Raw genomic sequence first — 12,104 nt, forward strand, 5'->3', positions numbered from 1 at the left:
GATCACTGCCAGTTTTTAACTGTGAGTAGATCGCAGTCTCTTGAGAGTTGGTCACCCTTGCTCTATTCCACCTTGGTCAGATCCCGCTTGAACTGCTGTGTCCAGTTCTGGGCAGCACATTTTAAAAAGGATTTTGACAAGCTGGAAGAGTATGGAAACAAAGGCTTTTAAATAAATACCAAAGGTCATGGGAAACTAAGTCTTAGGATGCCTATACCTGGAAAACGTACCTTCAATCAGACTTGAATCAGCAACACTTTGAATGCTTATCAGCCTTTTGTTAGGATTCACCTCCCACACAGACATCACACAGTCACCTGTACCCTTTTAAGAAAAGAAATACCAGTATTTGTATCAGAAACCTGCATTCTGTTTCACAACAGACCTAATCAGTGATTCTCAAGATATTTAGTTCTTATAAAAATCATTAAAGGCACAAAGATTTTAAAATTGTAATAGCCAAGTTGGAATCCTCCTCCCACCCCTATTTCAGGGCTCAGCATCACATTTTTAGAAGACTTTGGGCCACCAGTTGCTGGTGGATTTTTCCAGTGCTGCTTTGAATTGCAACTGCTACACACATTACAAAATCCTTCTGCGCCTCTTGGGGTCCTGTTATGCAGTGGTTCTGCTCCTTCCTCCTGGGCCATATCCAGAAAGTGGTGTTGGGGGATGAGTGTTCAGACCCCCGCGCTCTCACTTGTGGGGTGCCTCAGGGCTTAATCCTCTCCCCCATGTTTTCAACATGAATATGAAGCTGCTGAGAAAAGATCATTGGGGGTTTGAGTAGGGCTGAAAGACCTACATTGGCTCCCAGTACGTTTCCGAGCACAATTCAAAGTGTTGGTGCTGACCTTTAAAGCCCTAAACGGCCTTGGTCCAGTATACCTGAAGGAGCGTCTCCTCCCCCATCGTTCTGCCCGGGCACTGAGGTCCAGCGCCAAGGGCCTTCTTGCGGTTCCCTCGCTATGAGAAGCCAAGTTACAGGGAACCAGGCAGAGGGCCTTCTCGGTAGTGGCACCCACCCTGTGGAATGCCCTCCCACCAGAGAAAAACAATAACAATTACCAGACCTTTAGAAGGCATCTCAAGGCAGCCCTGTTTAGGGAAACTTTTAATGTTTGATTTCTGTATTTTAATGTTTTGTTGGAAGCCGCCCAGAGTGGCTGGGAGAACCTGGCCAGATGGGCAGGGTATAAATAATATATTATTATTTTTATTATTTTTATTATTATTATTATTATTATTATTATTATTATTATTATTATTATTATTATTATGCAGATGATAACCAGCTCTACATCTCTTTTAAATCAGAACCAGTGAAGGCAGTAAAGGGCCTATGTGAGTGGTTGGAGGTGGCTGGTGGCTAACAGATTGAGGTTGAATCCTGACAAGACAGAAGTACTGTTTGTGGGGGACAGGAGGCGGGCAGGTGTGGAGGACTCCCTGATCCTAAACGGGATGACTGTGCCTGAAAGATGAGGTGCACAGCCTGGGAGTCATTTTGGACTCACAGCTGTCCACGGAGGCGCAGGTCAATTCTGTGTCCAGGGCAGCTGTCTATCAGCTCCATCTGGTACGCAGGCTGAGACCCTACCTGCCCACAGACTGTCTCGCCAGAGTGGTGCATGCTCTAGTTATCTTCCACTTGGACTACTGCAATGCACTCTGTGTGGGGCTACCATTGAAGGTGACCCGGAAACTACAACTAATCTAGAATGTGGCAGCTAGACTGGTGACAGGGAGTGGCCAAGACCACATAACACTGGTCTTGAAAGACCTACATTGGCTCCCAGTACGTTTCCGAGCACAATTTAAAGTGTTGGTGCTGAACTTTAGAGCGCTAAACGGTCTTAGTCCAGTATACCTGAAGGAGCGTCTCCACCCCATCGTTCAGCCCAGACACTGAGGTCAAGCTCTGAGGGCCTTCTGGTGGTTCCCTCACTGTGAGATGTGCAGTTACAGGGAACCAACATTTTGTGTTGCAAAATGTGGGAATCTATAAAAAAGCAAATGCAACACGCTGGCTAATAACTGTTAGTAATTATACAACTGGTATGATATAATTCAAAATATGGAAATAAGCCACTTCAAAGCAATATATATATATCATACAACACATCTCACAACTGTTTCGGAATAAAGTCTTCATCAGCAAATAATTATCAATGAAATATACATACTAGTGAAGATCATACTAGTGGATCAGTGCTCACTGTTGTAGCTACATTATCCAGTGAGCACTGATCCACTAGCATGATCGTCACTAGTATGTATATTTCATAGATAATTATTCATTGATGAAGACTTTGTTCCAAAACAGTTGAACTATTCCAGATGCACTGTCTTGCAGTTACTTGTATATTTGTGAGATGTGTTGCATGATATATACAGTATATTGTTTCGAAGTGGCTTATTTGCATATTTTGTATGATATCATACCAATTATGTATTTACTAACAGTTATTAGACAGCGCGTTTTTGTAGATTGTTACAGGGAACCAGGCAGAGGGCCTTCTCAGTAGTGGCACCTGCCCTGTGGAAAGCCCTCCTATCAGTTGTCAAGGAAATAAACAACTACAGTGGTGCCTCGCTTAACGAATGCCCTGCTTAACGAAATTTCTGCTTAACAAAAGGATTTTTCGAGCGGAGCTTGCCTCGCTAGACGAATGCGTTTTAGGAAAAATTCGTCTAGCAAATCGCGGATTCCCATAGGAATGCAATGAAATTCAATTAATGCGTTCCTATGGGCAAAAAAAAAAAAATCAAAAAAAAATTCAGTGCATTCCTATGGGATTCGCTAGACGAATTTTTCGCTATAAGAAAAGACCCGTGGAACAAATTAATTTCGTCTAGCGAGGCACCACTGTATGTGTCTTTTAAGACATCTGAAAGCAGCCCTGTTAGGGAAGTTTTTAATGTCTGAGACTTTATCGTATTTTTAATATTTTGTTGGAAGCCGCCCAGAGTGGCTGGGGAAACCCAACCAGGTGGGTGGTATAAATAATAGAAATAATAAAATTATTACTACTATTAAAATCCCCTTTATGGAGAAGGCACTTGGAGCCCAGCTGTAACCTGCATGTAGATTACAGCACATATCACGTTAATATATCATCACATTAATAGGTCGTCGTCCCAGAGCATAAAAGTGCCAGGAAGTTGAAATTAGCACTTCCAGTGCCCATACATCTGAACAGGAACTAGACATGCCCCCGTTTGCCAGACCTATCTAGAGTTGTAAGAAAAACTGCTCCTTTTTCATGGGGTACCCAAGAGCTCGTATAGAGTCCTTATGTAGGTTCCCTATCGGTAGGAGAAAATAACAGAGGCCAACCAAAGTATTGAAAAGTTTGGCAGCTAGTAAGCTTGATCTTTATTAAACTGTTGCAACAGGGTCCTCCCTCACCACATGCAGAAGGAGGAAGAACCCAGAACAATGGTGTGCAAGACGTTATATAGACTTTTTGAAATTGCCACCCTGTAAGCTAAGGCAACCCCCCAATACATCATACAGTACATACATCACAGAAGGGGCGGTCTACAGCAGAAGCCTAAGGCCAGGATACCTGATAATGATCACTGAATGATTGATAATGGTCTCTGATTGCATTACCTAGGCAGTCTGGCTACTCTTTTGTGATGGTTAATACTTTAGTTCCTGAATCCAGGTAACAGCTTCCCTCTATTCAAACACAGATACGCCCTTAAGACAGGATTTGTGAGCAAAGAGACAATGGTGAGGCTTTCCCCATTTGCCTCTCTTACTGCAGAGGAATATTTGAGCTCATTGGGAAAGTCAAAATGGATTCAGGACTGCTTTCCTACACCGTTTCAGACATGTGGTTTATATACATATGTATGTGTTTATGTGCCTTGTAAGCTTATGAACATTTAATTTATGTATTTGAGACCTTAAGTTCTTATAACACTAGGGATATTCAACAATGATGTTGCCTATCTCTGCAAGAGCTAGCAATGAAGTGGCTGGGAAAAGGAAACATCACATGACACATTTTGTGGCCTTAGACATACGAAGACAAAAATAGTAAAACACACCTGGGTACAAAATGCTGCATGTGATGTTCTCAACAGAGAGATGGGAGCGCATAAGAGGGAGTACAGAAGCCAAATATTTTGCACACATCCAAGTCAGCACAGATTGCTGCAGATAAACCCACAGGAAGTTCACAGACAAAGGTATTCAAATAATACTTACCCCTATTATCAAAGTGATCTTGTTAGTTGTGTGCTGAGTTGTGGAAGTCAGGCAGCCAATGGTGTGATAGTCTTTTGTGGAAATAAAACATGTTTCCACCTGCCCTTGTAACTGTAAGGTAGACAAATAGCCACTCACAGATTTTACTTATTGTTAAAGTGGTAGAAATAACTCACAATCAGAAGAGAAATGATAAAAAATTAATTTGGAGCAGTAACTTGATTTTAAAAACCTAATGAGTTCTTTAGCCAAGTAGTTTTATAAATTACATTTTAGATATTTGGATATGGATAAAAATTGCATTTCTAGATGAATAAGAATGCTTGCTTTATTTATAAGGTGATGCATGCATGTGTTGCAGCAGCCATCATCTCAGAAGAGGCATTCCCTCCCATCTATGAGAGAAGTTGGTGCGTGCCATCTATGATTCATATACCGTAGGCCATCCTTTTCCATCGGGGTCAGAGATATCAACCTTGAATCTGGCAGCTATCCTTATAAGGATGTTAACAAAGCTCTATGAAATCTCTTCGGCTTTCTGGAACAGGGGAAGGTCTCTCCTTCCACCAACAGAGTAATACACAAAGTTATTTGCATCGTCCTGTTCCTAAGGCAAGTGGAAAGAATAACTCCCTCTGCTTAATCTCCATCACAGAAGAGCAGTGGATTACAAATGTGATAAATTAATTCATTTTTTTAAGTGGCAAATAACATTTTGCATCCCTAGTAGATCCGTACACACACCCAGTACTATGAATCACAACCAAACTATTTCAAAAACCAAAACACAATATATAAGATATAAGAATGTTCCCACTTGCCTTCTTTGCAGTATTGAAGTCCAGCTTGTCAATTGCTACATAAACATAAAAAGTGTTTTGAGAAAAGCAACATTATATATCTATTTTTTAAAAGTATTTTCTATTGGACTGTTGTAGCCACAGATTCAGAAAGCAGATTTGATTTCTGTAAACTCTTTACTGATCACACATTTATTAACTTGGCCTCTTTTTTTAATGTATACGTCGGGAAATTTGCAGTTGCAATAGCTTACTACAATAACTTATAGCATACAAACATAAAGAGTCTTGAAGCAGTTTAAGACTAACAGATTAATATAATTTAAGCTTCCATGGACTAGTGTCTGTGCATCAATGAAATCTAATGTATATACTTCCGAGTTTTGCCCAGCACATGCGGTGAAGTGCTCCATCACTCCGTGTGCGTGCGCAGAAGGGTGCCTCCAGTCACATAGCTGCTAAGTTTTCCCTTTTCTCATGAGGAAGCCTATTCAGCATAAGGGAATTTCCCTTAAAAAAAGGGAGAACTTGGCAGCTATGCAGTCATGAAGTTTTCGGGATACGGCTGGGCCTCCGGAACGGATCCCATTCGTAACCGGAGGTACCACTGTAATGAGACTTTTTCAAAGACTGATATCCACCACTACCACCATCACAGTTCATACAATCCAGACTAGAGCATGACACAAGTATGCTTACAAGGCAGGTAACTCCAGATGACTCAATGACCACATTCACATGCAAAATTAATCCACAATTTAACACTATATGCAAGAGTTGAAACAAAACTGAACAACCCACCTGCACATCTCTCTCTCTCACACACACACACACACACACGCTATTCTCCTCTGAAAATATTGTATTTTGGTAGCGTTTAATTTCACTTTCACAAAATCCCAGATTATAATTGTGAAGAAACCAAAAATCTCCGTTTATAACAAACTCTGGTTAGTTTCAAAATAAGCCAACCTCAAGCCATGGGTTATGAAGACAACTTGTTAAACTAACCTGTTTGTTGCAAACCACAATCTCTGGTTAATACACCACAACAAGCTGTGATATTGTGAAAGCAACACTAAATGTTTCTGAAGTCCTGCTCAAGGTCATGTGAAAAGAATCCTGCATTCATTTATTAATATTACAATTGCAACACTTGTGTGGTTATTGTTGGCTCTCTAGAGCAGGCATCCCCAAACTGCGGCCCTCCAGATGTTTTGGCCTACAACTCCCATGATCCCTAGCTAAGTAACAGGACCAGTTGTTGGGGAAGATGGGAATTGTAGTCCAAAACATCTGGAGGGCTGAAGTTTGGGGGTGCCTGCTCTAGAGCAAACACATTGAAATTGGTCTGCATTGAATACCACAAACCAATAAAGATGATCAAAGCTAGTGTAATTCAATTAAGACACAACCAATGACCACTTAAACAAAATCTCTTGCTCCTGCAGTATTAAGATGTTGGTGCTCGGCACTTTACAAGACTGAGATTCTAATTACTGTATTATAGAAAGCAGAAGGAAAAACTCCATCTCTTACTGTAGGTTTCCATGCAATGATGCACAATTAGACTTTAGATCCAAAACAACTTTTTCCTACCTTCCTGAGTTTTGGCAAATGGGAGGTGCATAATGCAGAAGAAGCCACTGTTTGTGAGAATAAATGCATGGTAGGTTCCTATCAAAATAACCAAAGACAAGGTAAATGTCAACAACTCTTCCCAGCAAGGGTTATCAAATTGTGTCCATGTGAGTAAAGGAACTGCCACCTGGCATCTCCAAACATGAGCAAATAAAGGAAAAAACTTGGTTTATACCAAGGTAATTGAAATCAAAGTAAATAAAAATAATCAAGGGTGCACAAGTTGAAATATGATTAAAATTCATAGAATTAAGTTCAAATCAGCATAATACAAGTCTCCTCTATCAGGCAGAATTCTATTTCCTCCCCTCCCCCAATTCAACCTGAGCTTACAAGAGAAAAAAACTGAAAGTGCAGATTATTCAGAAAAAATATCTTACCTGTATCTCCATTATCTTTTTCTAGAATAAGATTCAGATAAGTCCTGTCATTTGAAGATCTTTGAACCAACATCTAAACACATTTTAATTTAAAAAAGGTTATTAGAATGAGTTTCAAAAAAGCAATGTAATTTACACCACATATTAATTTAATCCCACTCAAATCATGAATTTTGTAAATTACATTAGTATCTATTATATGGTAGCTTAAAATCAGTCAGCACATCAACAGCAGAAATTCACCAGGATACCAAAACTACGGTTCAATTGCTGAATATTTGCTTAACACCCGTAAGTCCCACAGTTCAATTATAAGGATCTCTAGTGATATAGACCTCTGATAGCAAAACAGGCAATTCAACTGATTTGATAAAGGACTTCCGGTTTGTCGCCCGATCTGGCCGGCGGGGTTTGTCTCGAGCTCCGAAACAGCCCGGCTTCGCTGAGGGGGGGGAAGGCTGCGAAAGCGCCGCAGCGCCCCCAAAGAGTTCCAGATCGAGAGTTCTGGAAACAAAGCTCCGGCGGTGCCCCATTTTTCAGCGACTCCCCGATCCTCTGGTGAGCTCTAATAAGAGTCCCGGAGAGAAAGGGTTGCAGTCGCGGGGGCCATTTTGGAGAACATTGTTACCTCAGCGAAGTGAAGCTTCGAGTCCGGTGGTGGTGAGCGGCAGATTCTTCTAAATTTTTGATTTGGAAAAACCCGTGAGTAAAGTTTGAATATATAATATTGGACTGTAATTCGGTAACGGGAGCAAGGGGAAAAGAACGGAAGTCACCTTCTCCCACTGATTGATGCAAGAAGCAGTGCAATTGAAATGATGACCAGTCTCAGCGAAAAGCAGCTTATTATATGAACTCCTTCAGAGATTAAATCTAAAGAATTACCTCCGGTGGCAGGGTGAAGGAGACTTATTTTAAAGTTGATATTCCCTGCACCTTAGGAAAAGGGAGAGCTTCTCCCTGCCCTGAAATCGGCAGCCCGGAGAGGACGGTAAGCTGACTGAAGATGGATGCCAATAAGGATTTGATACTTATAAACCTTTTGATTGAATGTTTGAAACAATTTTAAAGTTGAAGTTAGATACTATGGACAATATACAGTTTCCAGTTTGGATTTGCAATAATATATCTCTTTTGTAAACACCCCCTGGCTCTCAAGCCTCGCGCCATTCTCAGCAAGCTGGAACAATGGCAACAAAAGACTGCACATCTGCGTTCAAGGACAGAGTGATAAAACTCTTATGGGAATTTAGAATAGAAACGTACAAGACTCAGCAACAATTGTTGGAAATAAATCAAGATCTACAGGAGCTCAGAGAACGGGACTTACCAGAGGAAAAGGAGCAAGATTTGCAAAAAGAGGACTTGGTTAAAGAAGGAACACAAGAATTACAGGAAAAGGTTTCAACCGAAAAAAAGGCACAAGACGACGAGCGGCGGTATGAACTGAGCGATGGGAAAAAGGAAAACTTAAAGAACAAAGATGGATCACAGGAGTCAATAATGCAAGAGCTACAGGAGACACAGAACACCCATGAGAAAAATGGCCAGCAAAGAAGAAAAGAAGACTGGGGATGGGGAGACAGAGGGGGTTGGTTTTTGAAACAGGTTAAAAAGGGGGTGGGTTGAAGATTGAATATCAATTTTTGAGGACAGATAAAAAGGACTGACAACTGGACTGACGACTTTGGAACTTACTGGACTGGAAGGGAAAGGCCGTGATCGGGGCGGGGAGGGGGAAAATTATGATTTTTAATCTGTGCAAATAAGAATAATAAAGAGAAGCTTTGGAGGATAAAAATAGGCAGGTCAAAAATAAAAGTAATGAGCAGATTTGTTTATGAAAAAGATTTAGAAATATCAAGCTAGTTTGATTAAAGAGGATTTAAAAAGTGGGACAGTTTTTCATAATATAAGGTTAATTTTTTTTGTAGAAATAGAATGGGAATAAGAATAAGAATACTGTTAAATAAGAATTGAAAATGGAAATCGGGATAGGGGGGAGGTTGGGGAAGTCATTTTTCTTTCATTTTTCCTTTTTTTTCTTCTTTTTTTTTGTTTTGCTTTTTTCAGTTTGGAAATTGGCTGGGTGGATGCCCTCCTCTTCGTTCCCTCTCTTGGAGTCTCCTGGTGGCAGGGGGGGATTCTGGGGGGGGAGGGAGGGGTGGGGGAGAAACCCTGCCATAAAAGGAAACACTGCCGGCTGCCTGCCTTTCGGGGGTCCCTCTGGTGGGAGAAGAGGGCCCTGGGAGGGTGGGTGGAAGCCAGTGGTAAACATGTAATGTTGTATCTTTTGTTTTTGTTTTTGTTTTGTATAAAATCAATAAAATATAATTTTAAAAAAAAATCAACTGATTTGATAACACTGGACTATTGATGTAACTGGGCTGGAATGGTTCACAAGTAACACTGAACTATGCCAAGCCTCAGGGCTCACACACTCCCCCCCCCCACACACACACCTCGTATCTACTATGGTTACTTGCTATGTTGAAATCCAGACAAACTGTGGTTAGTATTAACTAAGGTTTAGGGAGAAAGCCAACTTCAAACAATAGTTTTCAATCCTACCTTATTTCCCTAAACTATATTTAACCCTAACCACAGTTCTTGGACAAAATGAGTAACTACAGTTAGCTGAAAATATAAGCAAAAGCTTCCAATCTCTTCCTTGCAATCAGCAAAAGGAGGAAAAGGAAGGGGGCAATACGTGAGGCCAAAGCTCACCTAGGTTTATCCCCAGGGTTTAGTGTCACATATCAATGCAACCAGTATGAGGCAACTTTTTAGAAACTTACACTTCATATATTTAAGAACGTCTGAGGCAACTGCATATAGTCATATAGAAGAAAAAAAGAAATAAGCTACATACTTTAGTTAACAAGGTTTGCTTGGATGATACATGAATCAGATGTAGGTTTCCACTTCTCTCCCCAATCACAAGAAACTGTGCTTCTTGACACAATCCAACAACTTCCACCTCAGTCTCTAAAAGGTTTTAAAAAGAAGCGAGTGACTATATTCAGAAATAATGATGTATTATTACATAACGAGATGCAGTGAACTTTTGCCTCATAGACTCCTCTGCTGTGGGAAATACTAGATAGTTATTACTGTCTTAACAACTCATAGATCAAAAGATGGCAAAATTATTTTGACAAACTTTAAAATTTGGGGTATGTATCTCTAATATACTAACATTAATACTGAGAGCCACTGCCCTGATCAAGTGATTTCATAAGAGGATGACAACACCAGGCTGATCTGTTTCCTTCAAAGGGGAAAGAGTTCCTGTGTTCAAAACCATATCACAGAACATGCCAAATTCCAGATCAGAGCACAGATTTCAATTAAGAAAACAAACTGAGGTACACTACGTTGAAAGTTCCGCGTATTCAATTTATGGCTGCTTCAAGATACAAAATGGTAAACTCACCAAACTGAAGAAACATCTTAAGAGACTGGCAAATATTATCAAGCACCACTGCTGTTCTGTCAGCCACCAACACACATCCATCATTGGAGGAACAGCCATATAACTTTGGGTTAGACAAAACCTGACCAATAAAAGAAGGCATCTGAACATAAACAGAACTTATTTACAAATACAAACAGATAAGCAGCCTGTCCAAATTAAATTGTGTGTTGGAACTTTTTCTGTGTGTATCCAGGACAAAATCTAGCATCTGAATGAACCGATGTCTTGTCTCGGTCGTGGACTGGATAAGAGCCAAGAACAGGGTGGATTTGATTTAAATCACTAGTCAGTAAGACGATTTAAATCACTTTTTTACAGAAAGACTCATTCTTGCTGGTATAATATTAATATTGACAATCAGATGAATGTTTCATTTTTGTAATAATAAATTTTCATAGTAGTTTTTACAGTTATATAAAAATTACTGTTTTGGTTATACTATTAGAAATACATAGACCGATAATTATGAAATTATTGTGAGGTTTAATAAGTTAACTTCATATTTGGACAACTTTTCTGCTGTACTTTATTGGAAGGAGAGAAAAAACAATTTCCTTAATAACAATTTAAATAATTTATTTAACTAAAGTGATAACATAGCATATGTATCCAAGTTTGTTAACTGATGTGGTTAAACAAATTTTTAAAAAAGCTTAGACTGAGTTTTAGCACACATTACAGGTTATAAACACTGACAACTAGGAAACACTGGTCTGCAAGTGCTCCAGTTGAAGAACAGCCTTTACCAAAGGTGTCATGGACTTTGAAAAAACTCGATCTCAGGATGATAGGGAGAAACGTGCTAAGAGGAAGGCACGCTTGGCAAATCCACACCGTGATCAACTCCCGCCTCCCCACTGTGGAAGGACGTGTGGATCCAGAATTGGCCTCCACAGTCACTTACAGACCCATTGTTAAAATTGTGTTTATGGAAGACAATCTTACTCGGCTACAAGTGATCGCCAAAGAAAAAAGAATAGGTTTTCTCCTCCAAGGAGAGAATATTGTGATTAATCTCAGGCTATACACACAAATGTAATGGAATCTAAAAGGGGTTATATTTCCCAGCAGCCCTGGCTTTGGAGAGGCTGGACTTCCTTTTTCTAGAGGGGAGGGTGGAGATACAGTTGGTAGGCCTAGGTGGAACAGGCTTGCAGAAAGAACAGGCCAAGGAGAAACAGCTGGAAAAGGGGAACCAAGGATTGGAGCAGAGTTCAGGAATTCCTACTACAGGACTGAAGTTCCAGGTAGACTTTATTGTTTGGACAATGTCAGGCGAGTTCTGGGAAGAAGGGCCTGGAACCAGTGAACTCTTATTAGAGTTGTCTGGCAAGCAATTCAAAGTCTCACCAAGGACTTACAGATCCCAGTTACTATTTCCACCCACCACAAACCCTTTGGATTTGCTTCTACATTCAGGTGCCTATTCTGTACAGTTAAGGGTTAGTGCAGTTGTTGGAACCCAGTGGGATTGGGAAGTGGTCGCCAGCCCTGAAGTGCCTTCAGCACTTGCCTCAAGTCTGAGTTGCACAGACATGCAACTGACTTGCACAATCATCACACAAAAATCCCAAGACTTGTGG

At 40.4% G+C, this 12,104-nt stretch overlaps 1 protein-coding gene across 4 annotated transcripts in view; it reads right to left on the reverse strand.

Annotated features, from left to right (window-relative positions):
- The window catches only part of KNTC1 (kinetochore associated 1), an 85,206-nt gene that overhangs the window by 72,014 nt on the left and 1,088 nt on the right, over positions 1-12,104 (reverse strand). For all 4 annotated transcript variants that reach the window (XM_060269573.1, XM_060269574.1, XM_060269572.1 and 1 more), the window contains 7 exons: positions 10,480-10,600; positions 9,916-10,031; positions 7,044-7,116; positions 6,622-6,699; positions 5,044-5,078; positions 4,223-4,333; positions 231-324 (listed from right to left, as the gene is read on the reverse strand). In XM_060269573.1, the coding sequence (XP_060125556.1) occupies positions 231-324; positions 4,223-4,333; positions 5,044-5,078; positions 6,622-6,699; positions 7,044-7,116; positions 9,916-10,031; positions 10,480-10,600 (628 nt within the window). The remainder of the gene's footprint in view (positions 1-230; positions 325-4,222; positions 4,334-5,043; positions 5,079-6,621; positions 6,700-7,043; positions 7,117-9,915; positions 10,032-10,479; positions 10,601-12,104) is intronic.

The sequence above is a fragment of the Zootoca vivipara genome, chromosome 17 (assembly GCF_963506605.1).
Source record: "Zootoca vivipara chromosome 17, rZooViv1.1, whole genome shotgun sequence".
Lineage (NCBI taxonomy): Eukaryota > Metazoa > Chordata > Lepidosauria > Squamata > Lacertidae > Zootoca > Zootoca vivipara.